At 38.6% G+C, this 16,175-nt stretch overlaps 2 protein-coding genes across 11 annotated transcripts; one reads left to right on the top strand and one right to left on the bottom strand.

Annotated features, from left to right (window-relative positions):
* The first annotated feature begins 1 nt into the window (after position 1).
* On the top strand, positions 2-15,887 carry LOC307041407 (sodium/hydrogen exchanger 9B2). Of its 10 annotated transcripts, XR_013808748.1 has the most exons (15): positions 2-143; positions 1,561-1,874; positions 2,641-2,842; positions 3,103-3,273; positions 4,123-4,265; positions 5,049-5,176; positions 6,065-6,240; positions 6,598-6,704; positions 7,069-7,218; positions 7,454-7,562; positions 8,541-8,677; positions 9,470-9,692; positions 10,037-11,155; positions 11,536-11,632; positions 13,528-15,880. XR_013808748.1 is itself a non-coding variant. In XM_079684798.1 (13 exons), the coding sequence occupies exons 2-13, from the start codon at positions 1,692-1,694 to the stop codon at positions 10,087-10,089; spliced, it is 1,740 nt and encodes a 579-aa protein (XP_079540924.1). In that variant the 5' UTR covers positions 2-143; positions 1,561-1,691; the 3' UTR covers positions 10,090-11,356. The 10 variants fall into 10 exon arrangements, 7 of the variants coding, with proteins under 7 accessions (XP_079540924.1, XP_079540923.1, XP_079540922.1 ...); XR_013808747.1 differs by lacking the exon at positions 10,037-11,155 and having other exon boundaries at positions 9,470-9,653; positions 13,528-15,887; XR_013808749.1 differs by lacking the exon at positions 10,037-11,155 and having other exon boundaries at positions 9,470-9,653; positions 13,489-13,622.
* cisd2 (CDGSH iron sulfur domain 2) lies at positions 11,827-16,175 on the bottom strand. Its single transcript, XM_079685019.1, has 3 exons — positions 15,930-16,175; positions 13,387-13,601; positions 11,827-13,172 (listed from the first exon to the last, which is right to left on the bottom strand). Exons 1-3 carry the CDS (start codon positions 16,030-16,032, stop codon positions 13,083-13,085), a joined length of 408 nt encoding a protein of 135 aa, XP_079541145.1. The 5' UTR covers positions 16,033-16,175; the 3' UTR covers positions 11,827-13,082.

The following is a 16,175-nucleotide window of genomic DNA, read 5'->3' as shown; positions in this document are numbered from 1 at the left end:
CATGCACTCCTGTTCGCGGAGACATACATGCTTTGCCATCACTAATCCGCCTCATTCCCAATGCCCAGCTGCTCTATGTGCCTCATAACTGCCAGAAACCCTGCACACGGAAAGTTCACACGCGGTCATGTTTATGATATAAGGTGAGCTTTTGTTTCTTTAATAGAGTTTAATTTCTTTTTTTAATCCCGTTTGAGGGGTCACGGGGTCCCAGTTAGCTACCGTGCATATTGATATGGTGTGGAGAGGTCACTGACAGCTTGTTGGTCGGAAGCACACAACCTGCTACTGGCAAAGCATCCAATATCGGACAAGACTTCGCTCTCCGAAATTGATGATTGAACCGATTTGTACCTGAGAAGAAAGCATTTGTAAGGTTGCTTCAACCGGGTTAACAAGTCCATGGCGGCCGCGTTATGGAGAGTTTACCCCTTACTAACGTTAACTAGGCTAATTCAGCCTGAAGCCATTACTGTATAGTGAACATTTCCAAGCTATATCGTACCTTACGTTGCTCTGTAAAACGGCTGTAAGTGAAATGACAGTGCTAATTTACCTCTTGTACTAATCTATAAAATAATAGGAGTAATCGGTGACCCAGAGCAGAGCGCTGGTGGGCGAAAGCAACGTTCTAAACACAGAACATATAGCGCTAGCAAAGCAACGATGGGCATGGCGAGCTGATCGATGCCCGACAGATCCATTATATAATAACTAAACGGGTGCTCGTGTATTACTATTGTACCATATATTGTACGCTTAGTTAGCTGCTTCTGAGTTAACATACATGTCCGATAATGGGTCTATTAGCATTATGTATGGTGAGGCGTGGATTTACCTTTCTATTAGCTTCAACTATGGTACCGCTTCAGCAGGACAAACACACCTTTAAACACTTGCTTTGCTTGCTAGCTAAATGTCTACCAATGCCAGTCTGAAAGGTATGTTGTTCACAATGCTAGTTAACTCTAATCTAGTTGCTCTAGCATCCGCTAGCTAGATGTGCCATATGGTCGAGCTGTAAGCATCGATTAGTGTGGTCTGATCGCAGTGGATTAACTAACGTCTGTTGCCATCAGCAACTGTCAAAACATTGTAGTAGCGTTAGTCTAAATTACATTACCTGTGAACCTTTGTGCATAACATAGCGTGGACTCAAGCTATTAAACCTGAAGCACCGTGTTTAGTATGTCCATTGTAATGAGTTACAAGTCATCACTACCAGTGCGTTATACAAAGTTAACACAGTACACGGTAGCCAGCATACAGCTACACATTAGCCTCATAGATCCTCATTTAGACATGGATCATGAGGCTTAAAGCCTCGTTAGTTTTCTTTCCCCGTAGAGACCTCTTACAGTACAATATTAAATTAATAAAACATTTACATATTCTCTGTTAAGCCTGTATGTTTGACACAAAAAGCGTGTCATGTGTGATATTACATTTATCATAATCGTTAAACCAATCTTACACCTGTACTAACTCCACTGTTCACTATTGTTTATTAAGTAAACAATAATTCGTTTCTCTACTGATAAAGCTGTGTTGTATGAATAGGAGCCTGCAGTCAGAGCTTGACATACAGAGGCAGAAGTGAAGGAACTGCCCATCAATGGGCAACCCAACCCCTACAGTTGATGTACTGTGAGTAAGAAGTGAGTGGACCAGAAATACTATAGCCTATTGCCATGGAGGACACTCAGCCCAAACCTGCCACTCCAGAACCCACCCGGGCCCCGAGTCCAGCACCAAGTCCAGCCCGTAGTCCAGCCCGTAGTCCAGCCCGTAGTCCAACACCGACGCCAGTATCCCTGCCAACAACCGGCCCACTACTGGACTTAATTCCTTTGCCTGCAACAAACAATGTGGAGGTATAGTAATTTAATCATTACAATCTCTGACAATGTTATCTGTTTTTACAGCCTTGACAAAGCTGAAAAGGGTGTTTTATAAACTAAGATTATGTATTGTTTTTTTATTTGTAAATTAAACAGCTATTTGTTTTATTAACACACCAAATAATTTAAAGCTACATATAAATTATGTGGTTGCTGCCATTTGGCTTTGCTTTTTTGTCACTTACAGTAGTCAATCGAGGTTGTTGTTTAACTTCTTCTATGTTTAAAAACACTGCCCTCTAACCTTGTAAAATGCATTATTCTGTAAGAGATAATTTGTTCATCATTTGTTGCTGTAATTTGAATATTATAATTAACCTAAATTCAGCCAATGGCAAAGGCAAATCTTTGAGCTCACCTGGGCAATATAACTAGGAGGGTGTTCAGGGAGGTGCAGTTATCAACATTTTCATATCTCTCTATTATTTGCGCAGAAACGATAATCTAGTATCTACTGGCATGACGTACCACTGTATCAACAATAGCAATAAGGAAAAGATATTAACCGAATACGTGTTCAGAAAGTAAAGAGGCTTTGGGTACATACGCAACACATTTTCAAACCTTTCATCAAAAATATAATAAAATGTTTGTCAATGTGTCACAAGGAAACTCTTTAACTGAAATTATGTTTTTAAAGCTTCTTTTTACATGGACAGCCTTTATATTATGTGGGAGTTAAGGCAACTAAGGAACACAATGTCCACCAGGCAAAAGTATTCTGACCTTTCTTTTACAGCACCTAAATGTCAACCAGATCCAAGTGGTAGTACGACGTTGTTCTAGTCCAAATGTCACGGAGGAGACCACCTTTTTTATCCCACGAAACCCTGCAGTGGATGCTGCAACAAACACTGACCCGCCCGTGGTCTGCTGCCCCTTGCTCGCTAGATTTTGCCCATGTCCCCCAAGAGGACTCCTGGCCTCTCTCGTTACTAAAGGTAAGCATGGTTTCTACTTGTCTCAGTGACCTGAAAATGAATTGTATGTCACTTTGTACTTTTAAATAGGACTGAATAATTGCAGACTTTCTTTTAAATTTGGAACTATTAAATGTCAGCAATGTGGTAGATGAAAAAATGTATATTAACACACACTCACTTTATTTTAAGTTCACATTATAAAAAACACATGGACACAGACAGGGACACATGACATGACCCCATAATAATCTGACGTCTGTCTCCTGTTTCTCCTGCAGTCCTTCTTGCAGGTGTGCTCTTTGGAGTGGTGTGGTCTATCACCGAGGATGAGTGTCTTCCAGGGGGAAACCTGTTCGGAATCACAATCCTCTTCATCTGCGCAGTCATTGGTGGCAAAGTGGTGGCTCTCATCCGTCTGCCCAAACTTCCGCCATTCCCACCTCTCCTTGGTAATTTAGTGTTTATGCCTTATGTGCCAGACGGATTATGTGCCTTTACTGCAGCTTCATTTACTACGTATTGCAACATCTGGTGACAAAGTAATCTACTGACTGAGTCATTCCACCTTTGTCATTGATTCAAAAAGAGAAACAAATAAAAAAAACACATAAGGTCAAAAGGGAGTTCCTGATTAACTCTACAACCATGTTACTCACTTGTTCCGTAAAAGGTCAGGTTTACATTAGCCACTTTAGTATTTGGCTGTTATTGTGTTTTGCTTATATTCGTTGAATTGGTAGCTTACATGATAAGGGTCCTGTTCGTTTAAAAAAAATGCAAGAACTTTTTACCTGACCATACCATCTGCTGCGCCCCAATCAAGATAAAAATCAAGGAACCTGGAGCCACTCCTTATTTGCAATAACATTACAAGCTAGATTGAAGTATAATCTAAACTTGATTTCCTGTGTCTTTCATGAAGAGAGTTTTGTTTTATACCTGTTTAGCATCTGTTTTTGTTAACAATATTAGAATATTGTGATGAGTTCAAAGTCGTCTCTCACCACTCTTTAACTATTTTACATATTTGCTGGTCTTTCTCTGATTATATTTTAAACCCCATTTATATAGATGTAATCATAATGTTCTTAAATGCAGCATCATCTTTACATTTCTAAATAATGTGTAGCATTTTTATTAGAGATATAAGGCACATCGCAGTATTACAGAGAGCCTCAGGTGTCCAATATTGAGTGCTGTAAGTTCAAAAAGCAACAGGTGGTTATTATTCCTGTTCTGTATCTGTGTAACTCCTGAATGATCATCTTTCGTCTCTCACGCTCTCTGCTGTGTTGCAGGTATGCTGCTGATGGGTTTTTTGCTGAGAAACATCCCAGTTATAACAGACGGGGTGTACATTGACTACAGGTGGTCTGCATCACTGAGGAACATCGCTCTGGCTGTCATTCTGGCCAGAGCTGGTCTGGGTCTGGATCCCATGGTACGCCACACACTTCAGTATTGAATCTTAGTATCTGCACACAGAAATGATTAAAGACATATGATAATAAACTACTGGTCCCATCTCTTTGCACAATCCAAAAATATTCAATTTCCACTGATATGGGAAAAGCATGCAAATCTTAGCCTTGTCCTGTTCATGACCTTGTCCCTGATTTTCCACTTCCTAACAAAAGTGCCAGATCAGACGCAAATTGGCGCACAAACGCTATGTTTTAACTGTGCAAAGAGCACAAGACCTTGAGGGGAAACTTAGCAGAGGTGACCTGTATGTGCTATGTGTTACATTTGCAGCATGGACCAAAGTTGTGTGCTATTAATAGTAAAGACTTGTGGATAGGCTATGTGTGACCGTATGTGCTCTCATTCACTGTCCCTCCCAGTGTGAGCTTAAGACACGGTAAAGGGGAGACCTGGAAAAGCCACCTGTATTATTGCATATTCCCCCTGGTGAAATATCTTATAATATGTGACACTGTTGTTGAACAGATATATAGTGAAAAAAAACGACATCTATTTTTAAGACAGCAAGTTGTGTAGGCGAAAAACAGTACTGCTATCTCACAACCACAAAAGTATTTTAGTGGTAACTCTGCTTTTGCCAAAGAGCTCATTTCTGTCAATTTTCAGATGTATCAGTCAATTAATCAACAAATCATTCTGCACTTTTAAACATCATTACACATTTTAATCCTCTCATCATCTCTACTTAAAGGTTGCTAATTACTATTGCAAACTGAATGATTTATGTGTCTGTTGACAGGCTCTGAGGAAACTGAAAGCGGTGTGTTTACGTCTGGCAGCTGGGCCCTGCATTATAGAGGCTTGCACCACAGCGCTGATCTCCCATTTCCTCATGGGCCTGCCCTGGGTTTGGGGCTTCATCCTCGGGTAAATACAACACCGACACTCTCTTCAATCTCCAGCTTAGTGTTCTACATAATTACAAGCATTACAGTATGTCTAGGGCACACACGTAACAGTGAGGATAAAGACAGTACAAAGAGAGAGTGACATCTGAGAATGGTCCACATGAAGTACTATTAAAAATGAAGTACTATTACAAATGAACAAAAAAAATATTACATTTTTATTAAACGCTTTTATTTAATCTGACATCAACCTAAATGCAGACTGATTTAGTTGGTGTCCTCTTTTTCAAAAAAAAAATTTGAACAGAAATAAGATAACTAATTGTAATTCAAACCATATTTTCATTACCTACTGAGCTGACTGTTCAGCTCACTGAGCATCAGATAAGTTAGTGTTCCCAACAAGGAACATGTTCCCATGAAGCAGAAAACAAGTTAAACACGCTGCTCCCTGAGAGTCTCTAGATCACATTACATTTCTAACCTTGTATCCTCTGACTTTTTGACTGATGTATAATGGGTTTGGGCAAAAGGCAAACATATTGACAAGTGAAATCAAGATTATTTCATGGATTATGTATTTTCTTTGCCAATCTTTTCTGGAAAATAAGTGCCTTTCATCTTTTTGTTAAGTCAACATTCGTAAGTAGGTGAAATGCATTATCAGGCTTTTTACTCAGATGGCCTATGGGTATTTGGGAGGCTAGTGTGTCATCATTGTCAAATAATCTAAGTCATGTGTTACATTTTGGCCAATATCAGTTCACAGCTACAGTATAAGCTACATATCATGCTGCAGGAATGCCTCCCTTTTGATATATCTACAAAGTGTGTTAATAGGCTGATGCTTTCAAAAGTTCTCCTTTATTTCTTTCAAGTGATCCATCTTCTGATTTCCACCTTGCAGCTTTGTCCTGGGCGCTGTGTCTCCAGCAGTTGTGGTTCCCTCCATGCTGCTGCTGCAGAAGGACGGTTACGGCATGGAACAGGGCATCCCCACCCTGCTGATGGCTGCCGGCAGTTTTGATGACATTCTCGCAATCACAGGGTTCACCACATGTCTGAGCGTGGCCTTCGCAACAGGTAACCTGTTTTATGAGTTTGTGTGTGGAGGAGTGAAGATAAATAATTCTGACTTCAATGTTCTCTTATAGAAAGTGCTAAACCACCTTATCTCCAGGGGAGGGGCATTGGGTTCAGTGTGCTTGAGTGTAAGTCAGCACTGAGAAGCATCTAAAATAAAAAGATTCTATCTGTAGTTTGTCAGGGGCTCAGCAGAGGGTGTGAGTGTGCAGTTTACTCTTTTGATATTTTGCGCCAAGTGACATTTTGGGTTTCATATCTGCAGTTTACCACAATGTAGGACATAACTAAAGAGCGTTAAACTGTCAGAGTTCAGTTTCTACTATTATTTCATATTTCTCTTGCTGATCCTTTTAGGCTCCACTTGGTTCAACATCCTGCGAGGAGTGCTAGAAGTGGGCGGTGGGATGGTTGCTGGGATTCTTCTTGGCTTCCTCATCCAGTACTTTCCCAGTGTGGACCAGGTACACTTGCTCTTGAGGCATTACTCTGATATTAGCTGGTTTTACTATTGCTAAGTAACCCTTACGCCACTTGACACCACAGCCTGTGTGAAACAACTTGGGTACAGCCAACAAAGCCTTGAAAAAAATCTAGTTCCACTTCTGGTTTGAAATGATTAACGCTGAGGAATGTTTATGAGGACACTTTGAATGCACCTAAATTTAAGTAAAGTAAGTAAAAAAAAGTGTCAACCACCATTATGTAAAATGTCTTAACTACCGCAAACAGACTTTATAAGTGTTATATGGAGCATTTTGTGTTTTGACATTTGTTCATTATGTTAAGATATTCTACATTTAATAATTGAGCGTCTTTCTCACACAGAAACACGTAGTAATGAAGCGATCCTTCCTGGTGCTGGGTCTCTCCGTCTTTGCCGTGTTTGGCAGCGGTGTGGCAGGGTTTCCGGGCTCTGGAGGCCTCTGCACACTGGTGTTGGCCTTCCTGGCTGGCCTCGGCTGGGGGTCAGAAAAGGTAACAACATATCCATGCCACATCTGTTTTACAAACAGCATATTTGTTAGCTCGATATTTGCAATTTTCCATCTATTGGGTTGAATTCGACACGATTAACTCGACAGAAAAGTGTATATCATAAGGAATTATTGGAGCACATTGTTTACCAACCTACTGAGCTGTTAGTAGTTGTCTACACTGAAGCATGTAAAAGATAACATAACTCAATTTGTCTCTTGTGTGTTGTTTTAAGGCACGTGTGGAGGAAGTGGTGGACTGGGCATGGGACGTGTTCCAGCCTCTTCTCTTTGGACTGATAGGAGCAGAAATTCGTATCACTGAGTTGGAGCTATACACAGTTGGTGAGACGACCACACCCATACACACACAACATAAGACTGTGAGGTGGCTGTTATCACTTTCAGGGATTCAAATGCAGCTGTATGGATGTAAATATATTTCCATAAGCAAAAACAAGGCCCCTAGAACATTTAGATGTCCCTCTCTGTTTTGAGGTAATACTATTACCTTTGGAAAACATAACTGAGAATTCTTCTAAAAAAGTAATCTTATCCAAGCCACGACAAATGGCTAAAAAAACCTACATAATATATGTATATTATACACAACTACAAGTAATTTACTTGTAAAATGATTTGTTATGAATACAAATATGACATGACTACAGAGCATCATCGTCTTTAGAAACATGTTTGTAACAAATAATCCCCTTGACCTCCCATTCAAAATAATTGTGTGGCGCTTTAAAAAGATATGAGCAGGTGGGTAATTAATTAAACCTCTATTTTTCCAGCTTAGACTGCACTCTCTCTTTCAGATGGCTAGCATTGCTCAGCTTCTGGTCAAAAATATACCAGAATTTACGTACTGTCTCATATTCATATTGACCCTTTACTTTAAATGTTTCTACTGTCAACTTTATGACAGCCAGGCTCTGTGTGTTATGATTCATGAAATCAGAAAAATCTCTGTCATTAAAAAGTATTTCAGTATTGTTAGGCCATTTACAAATTTCCTCCATGCTCTCAGTTTAATTTCCTTGTGTACTATTAATGTACTCTGAGGTGTAAGAGTAAATATGATAGATGTATGAGCACATGCACCCTACATAACACACAGTTTAAACATATTTCTAGTAGGGCCGTGTAAAAGCAGCACATACTGTAAGCAGCCAGCCTGTGTGTATTTCTGTGTCACTGCTAATCTGCCACTCTTGACCCAAACCTGTTAAGAGGAAGTGCTGCTGATATACAATTGTTAACGAATAGAAGTCATATTGTGCAACACATCTGTATGAATCTTGTTTTTCTGCTTTTTAGGTCTGGGTATAGCCTCTCTGCTCATTGCCCTGCTAGTTCGAATACTGTTCACCTTTGTCTGTGTGCTGTGTGCGGGCTTCAACATGAAGGAAAAACTGTTCATTTCCCTCGCATGGATGCCCAAAGCCACAGTGCAGGTACGTCAGCGATTTAAACATTTGCCAGCAGTTCACTTATCTTTTCTGCAGAGGTGGGAAGTAGTTGAGTACAAATACCTTGTTACTGTACTTAAGTACATTTTTCTGGTATCAGTACTTTACTCCACTACTTGTTTTTCTGATGACTTTTTACTTTTACTTTCTTACATTTCTAACACAAACACCTGTATTTTCTACTTCTTACATTTTCAAAACAGGTTTGTTACTTTAGTTTTAATCTGTGTTTGGTGGCGTGATCATTATTATTTAGAGTCATTGCGTGCCTATTGATTTTAACACGATCCGTGTATCCATCATTTCCTGGTCTTCTCTAAACAAGAGGGACAAATGAAACGTTTTCATTTTATCGTTGTTCAGCATCGAAACTTTCATTCGCTAACAATTACACTATTGTTCTATTAATAAAAAGTGAGGTCAGTTTTAAAACAGTTGGTAGTTATGGGTACTTTTTACTTAAGTACATTTCGAAAGCCCATACTTCTTTACTTTTACTTGAGTAAAGAAGTTTAGTCAGTACTTCTACTTTTACCAGAGTATTTCTAAAAACGAGTACCGGTATCTGTACTTCTACTTGAGTAAAGGATGTGTGTACTTTTGCCATCTCTGCTTTTCTGGGAGTTTTAATTTCTGCACAGTTTAGAATTTTTACAGCAAATAATTTCTGTAGTTCATATCTGCAAAAAAAAAGTTCTGTCTGTATGGACAATTAAATGTGTTTTATGTTGTAATTGAGAATGGAAGAAATCACTATTTTTGTTTTGCTCTCTTCAGGCGGCCATAGGCTCCACAGCTTTGGACATGGCCCGGTCGAAGGACGACAAGCTACTGCAGAAGTACGGCATGGATGTGCTGACTGTGGCTGTGCTGGGCATCCTGCTCACTGCCCCTGTAGGAGCTCTGATCATAGGGCTCACTGGACCTCGCCTGCTGCAGAAACCAAAGAACTCTGCCTGTGGTGAGCGAGTCAAACCCAATGTATCAGCCTTTTTCTTAGGTAGGTAAAGTCCTACATTCATCAAGTCCACTCCGCTTAACACTGCTCTTGGACCTTGCTGCACTTTTTTGTTTGAATAGTGAATATATTTTTTACCTTCATGATAGATGCGTTCAGTCAGACAATGATTTGCATAGGTTCTATTTACCCTGTCATTCATCCATGTATTTTACATCCACACAACACTGGCATTGTTCACAGTGCAGTGTGTGTTGAACACATGGTTGTACACTTTTCTTTGTTTACAACAGAGTCTGTGTAGCATGTGATAAGTCTTTTACCCAAGCTTTTCTCATGACTTTTTTCTCCCTCTGTCTACTCTCCATCTTGAAAATTCCTTGCAGCAGGAGGTGAAGATGAAAATGAATCTCCTGTCACCTATGAAAGCACACTCTGACATCACCTGTGTTCATCCAGTAAGCAGGGACATTTAAGGAGACTTCCTTGGTGCTGCTTTCACACCTCGGATATTTGAGCTTTCCTTTAGCCACCGAGTGGCTCTCTTTTGTCTCTCCATCTGCCGGTCAGCTCCTGATGTTTGCCGTGCTGCAGGAACACATGAATCACTCTGTATTTATAGCCTCTGGTGGTTTCCAGGCCTCGGGCTCAAAACAAATGACCCACATCCAAGCGTGTGCACAGTCATGCTGTATGAGACTCTGTAAGAGGTGGTTCTGTTTCTGGTCCCCAATTAACTTTTAATCAGATATATATTAGTGTGAGGCAATGGTTTACATTTTTTGTAAAAGCGGATATTATTTTCTGCCTATCATGTTCAATAAATCCACTTTTTTCCATTTGTATGACTGTAATGACATATCAGTTAACTTGTCACTGTGTTTGGACTTGAACAGGTGGAAATGCGGTATTTAATTAGAAGCCATTTTCTTTTGAGCGCTACATAATTCAATGCACTGATGGTAGTAATGTTGTATTGTTTTAAATTACCACAGTCTGTAGGTGTTGTGCTCACAGTACAACATTCTTAAAGCTATGTGTTTGTTTTATTTTTGCGTATGTTTGAAAGAATTTGTATTAGCCGTGTATTGGTGATGAGACGGATTTTGTGTAGTTGACATACTCAGGAGAAAAATCTAAATAATTCACAAAACTTTCCTACGGTTTAAACAAAATTACATTACATTACATTGCATTTAGCTGACGCTTTTATCCAAAGCGACTTACAATAAGTGCATTCGACCAGGAAGATACAACCTTGAAGAAAACAGAATCATATAAGTACATCAGGTTTCATAGAGCCAAACATTTCAAGTGCTACTCAACTGGCATTTAGAAAGCCAGCCCTTTATTAGTATATAAGTGCTTTGTTAGTAATTTTAAATTTTTTTAAAATGCTGCTAAAGCACACATCCTCTGCTACATTTCGCTATGTTGGTTTCCATTTTCACAGATACTCAACCATTTCCAGACTCAAAACGTTCATGTAAACCATACCTTTGATTGTAAGGAAAAGTCGATTTTTCATATTTTTTACATTTGTTTTTATTACAGAAGCTTGCAGTGTAACTTAATGTTTTGATTTGAATGTATTGACATTGCCTCGTGATGTATTATTATAAACTATTTATGACAAAGTATAAGAATTGAGTATTAGTTTTTTACCAAATATTCTTTAAGTAATAAATGATAAAACACATCAATAATTGTTCTTCTCTTGTATTTTGAATGTATTGTGTGATAGTGATAGAATGATAGCTTAAATTATGACAATGCAAAATATTTTTACAATTTCCCTAACCAATCAACAATCATGTCCTATTTTAAGTCACTGTCCCTTGAGGTTTCGGCTTCTTATCTGTTTGCTTTTTATCCATACTTGCAGCGTGGCTCTAGGGATGGAAGTGTTGGTCGTTCGGTTGGTTCACCACCTTGGTCCAGGCTGAAATAACTAAACAACCTTGTCCGGGTTTGATAAAATGGTATATACTGATGAATGACATTCCCAACAGCCTTTTCTGAACTTTATGTTTAGTGCTTATCGGCAAATATAAGCATGCCAACTAACATGGTCAAAAATGATACGTGCTAAACATCAGCATGTAACACCAAAGCATGTTAGCATGTGGCACACTGCATCAGCCTCATAGAGCCAATACAGACTGAAGTCCTAGTCTTGTTTTCTATTGCTTTTATTTCACAAAATACATGTGCATGAGGACATTTGATGGCATTAGTGCATGTTTTCTTTGTGTGTGTTATTGACAAAAGTGGCAAAAATAATGCACTTCTTTATAAATATGACCCCGAAGTTATGGTTTGCATGCCAGTCCTATTGAAAAAGTGAGCAGCAGAGAAATAGAAACTGATGTGATCAGTTGATATGCTCAATTATGTTTAATTGAAAATCTATTTCAGCTCAAGGGTCCATAAATCATCCACTGTCGTAGTATAGAGAAGGCAACGAAGCTGCAGTTCTGTCGACTATTCCTTTTTTACACATTAAGCACAGAATGAATCAAATCAAGCCATAATCTTACAAAGGTTCATGAACACAGTTATTAATAGAAATCATCATGGACATTGATGATACAAGCAATTTATGTATAAAATATTGCTGATCAATCAAGTAGGAATATTCCAGTAGGAGGTCAGCTGTACAGCCATTATAAAATGCAGAGGCTTGAAAAACAGTACAGAGCAACTATCTTTCTGAAACCTGGACAGTGTAGGGAGGTTAGACCTGTGTAACTGGATATTTATCAACAATGCAGTGGTTTGAAATGTTTGTAGGCAACAGAGCTGAATACAAAATGTAAATGCTTCAAAATGAATTGGAAGAATAACAAATAGCTTCCCATACACACAATAACTTATAAGAGAATATATCACATTGTGAAAGAGTGAAGAGTATATTGGCACACAGACAAAGAGACGGTTTGTTAAAGAATACCAAAATAACATCCAAAATGAAGACATACAGAACAAAGTGTTCATCAGAGGTTGCCCTAGTATTTAAGTATTTCATTTATACAAATTAAGTCACTGCAATTATGTTTCAAGTGTTCCTCTCAAAGTGGTCCCAATGTTTTGTAATTGATTCCAAAAGAGTTGAGACCTGGCTAAAATTAAAGTTACAGACATATAAAAAGGCTGCTGTTAACCAAAAAAAAGTAAACTATGAAAATGCGCCTATAAAAGAAGTAGGAAAAAAAGCTTCTTTACTGCACTATGTGATGTAAAGATCCTCAAATACAGTTTTCTGTTCCGTTTTGTATTTCTAGGTGTATCACTTCAAACAAAGACTTGTCATCCACATTTCAGAGCAACATAAACATGACAACAGGGTGAGAAAAGGAACAAAAATGACTCATGTTAAGAAATAAAAACTAAAGACAGAGGAGGTGAGAAGAACATTCCATCAGTGATCAATTATAGTATCTTCTTTTTGAGTATGAGCGGTCCCACGTTGTCCCCAGTTAGCTCGTTGTGCTTTAAGTGTGACTTGTCACAAACAGGAAACTAGAAAAGGAAACAACTTAGCGTTAGTTGATCAGCAAAATACAGACACACTCTTCCTTATCCTGCATAGTCACAAATATAATTATTGATTGGAGATAGTATGACTTAGCTAATGAAAGCAAGTAAAATGCTTTAATAATTCTGTGAGAAAAATACAAATAACTGTCACTGTTATTGCTCACTACAAATACATATGAAAAGAGATTCAACTCACAGTTTTGGAGCGCCAGCAGCGACAGTAACACACATTTGCACTGTTCAGGTCCTCGATGTCTATCTCGTTGACCACTTTGGGATTCTCTTTCTGGATCTTCAGGTTGATCAGGCTGTCCCTCTGCTTCTTCTTCTTCGGCAGGAAGGGGCGAATGGTCAGATAGCCCAGCAGAGCCAGGATACCCAGGAGAGGCAGCAACCGGAGCCATTCAGACACTACACACACATTAAAAGCATATATTTTATACAAATGTATTATCTGAAGTTATGAAATGTTGAAACACAAGACATAGTCAATAGTCATAAAAAAAAAGCAATCACCAATAATATCTGACATCAAGTACTATGATATTAATAAGATATTTAACAACCTAGCGATGGAGTGCTTTTGTAGACTTGTGGTTACAGCACATGCAAGGAAAATATAACTGCATCTTCCCAGGTTCGATACTGACATTGGGACCTATGTTGCATGTTGTTTCTCACTCCCCCCCCCCCCCCCCCCTTTTCTATACAGTAAGATTAATAAAAGTGAAACAATTCCAAACAACAACAATTGGAGAGATTAAAGTTACGGCATATATGTGAAATGTGTTAACTGCAATTACATCTATTTTCTGATTCTGAGGTGAGTCCAGGTTCCTCATCCCAGTGTGGTCACTCTAGGCTAGGGTTGGAGGACATTGGAGGACAAGCTCACCTCTTATCTGTATTTCCACTCTATTAGTGTGAGTGATACATAGCTATCGGGGGGAATTCCACACTGAGCCAGAAAAGTGCTTTGTGAATCCCCATCATAAAGTCCACCATATATGGAGAGGACAGACCATGGTGAAGATTAACCACAATTTATATATTATTAGCTATGAGTTTTAGCTCAGCTCCAGGAACTTTTTTTATAATAATCTTATGGCTATTAAAATTATTTTCCAGTAAAAGGATTTAGATGCCTAATGGGTCAATGGTAATCTGCAATCTCTTTAAAGAATTATAATCACATGTAGGAGCACTGGATAAATCTTTCATCTTCTAATCTGCACCGATTAGCTTGATTGCTCATTTATGACTGAAAATACAACCTCAGGAATAGGTTTAACTTCAGGCAACATCTTGACCTAATAACCAATTATATCAAGCCTTATCAATTAGTATGAAGTGCTATTATAAAATATAACGTCCTGTTTCATGCAGGTTTTTACTTTTACGGCGTTCTAAGAGACACATTACTCAAATGAATGTAGCATGTCAATTCGGTCATGAAAGAGTTTCAGTCATGCAAGCGAGCTCAGCTTTTTCACTTTTTGGGGCTATTTTTAGGACAAATCTGATACTTTCCAGGGATCTGTGTTGGCTGAAAGGTCATGTTGAAGTTGTGGATCTGCTTTAAGGCGGGTTTTCACTCAGGCTTTCCGAACCACTTTTGTGCTCTCCTTGATTTAAAACTTAACAATAAGATGTTTAAAGTGTATTGAGTCTTTGTAAAAGAGTTGCAAAGACGTTCGTGAATCAGCTTTGGTGTCCTTGATTTAACAGAACGGGAAGATGTCACTTGCAACAGAAAACACACTCATGATGAGTTTTTCTGAGACTAAACTTCCAAAACAAGTCATCACCGATTTCTGATCGTGATACTCATCTAAGAGAATTTGCTGATACTGAGTATGGATAACTGTTCTCTATTTTGTCCTAAATTTAAAAACTGATTATCTTGCTCCATAGAGACCAATCCCATGACATTTGTTTAATGTATTCAAAATAATCCCAAAACCAATCCTGCTGGTACTTTCCCATTGCTGTTAAAACAGAATATCATAAAGTTGTCCATGCTTGTATTTCTGTTAACCACTTAAGGATGAATTTTTATTATATATTGTATTAAATATGTGTTTTTAAAAGTCATGCCAAGACCAAGGTGACCAAGGTTTGCTTGAAATAATCCATGATTGAGTACATTGTTGCAGCTCTGCTTTCACTAATATGAAAACATGAATAGGGTCAAAGACATGAAGAGGTTGTGAAACAATGATATTGAGGTAGCCTGTGTTTTGAGACTGTCATTAACTTCTGGTCTAGGACTAACTCTCCAGCCTTTGCATCAATTGCTGAGACGACATGGTTATATATTGTGCTAGAGGCAACATAGCATTTAATTTACAATTGTTTGGATTAACACTACAGGATATCACTTACACAGAAGTGGACAGGTTGCAACCTATTAAATTCAGACACATAGGGTCAGCATTGTAAGTTAACAGTAATCAAACACAATCAAACGTAAGAGTGTATTGCTTAAAGCTTAAAGTAATTACTAAGTTGTTGCTAAATAAACTCTAACTATGATAAAGGGTGTATTTGGAAGACAATCCGCACGTCAGGATATAAAACATGTTTTGTAGGACACACAACTACAACACGACTATGACTGACTTTCCACTTTGCATGATAGCTATAGCAAAGAGCTCTGTGCTAGAAAGTGTCTCCCATACGTTCAGAAGTCATCTTCACTTGACAGTCAGAAGTTGAACACTGCTGCAGTAAAATTACCTGTTAACCTGGCAAATCCGCCGATCGTCTCCGGAAGTGGAAGCCTCTTGAGGTAGGCTGGAAGCTGGACTTTTATTATCCTTGAAATGGATTCTAAAACCATCTTGAATTTTTCAATGTGGCAGGTTTTGTGTTTGACTTGAGTAGTTCCTGGGACTCGTTTATGTCATTGCGTTCATTTCTGAGCGTAGTTTTCCACCGGTACGTAAAGTATTACCGTCGAAACAACTGGACAAAACAGGCGTT

The sequence above is a fragment of the Notothenia rossii genome, assembly GCF_949606895.1.
Source record: "Notothenia rossii genome assembly, chromosome: 1".
NCBI lineage: Eukaryota > Metazoa > Chordata > Actinopteri > Perciformes > Nototheniidae > Notothenia > Notothenia rossii.
Note: the sequence above shows the minus strand (reverse complement) of the source record. Positions and strands in the feature narration are given on the sequence as shown.

Excerpts from the sequence above, each read along its gene's own strand:
- cisd2 (XM_079685019.1), bottom strand. The coding sequence starts at position 16,032 with ATGGTTTTAGAATCCATTTCAAGGATAATAAAAGTCCAGCTTCCAGCC. Across the intron at positions 13,602-15,929 it reads CGGATTTGCCAGGTTAACAG|TGTCTGAATGGCTCCGGTTG; the intron begins GTAATTTTACTG and ends ATGTGTGTGTAG. Across the intron at positions 13,173-13,386 it reads GCTGCTGGCGCTCCAAAACT|TTTCCTGTTTGTGACAAGTC; the intron begins GTGAGTTGAATC and ends TTCCTTTTCTAG.
- LOC307041407 (XM_079684792.1), top strand. The coding sequence starts at position 1,692 with ATGGAGGACACTCAGCCCAAACCTGCCACTCCAGAACCCACCCGGGCC. Across the intron at positions 3,274-4,122 it reads GCCATTCCCACCTCTCCTTG|GTATGCTGCTGATGGGTTTT; the intron begins GTAATTTAGTGT and ends GCTGTGTTGCAG. Across the intron at positions 7,563-8,540 it reads GTTGGAGCTATACACAGTTG|GTCTGGGTATAGCCTCTCTG; the intron begins GTGAGACGACCA and ends TCTGCTTTTTAG.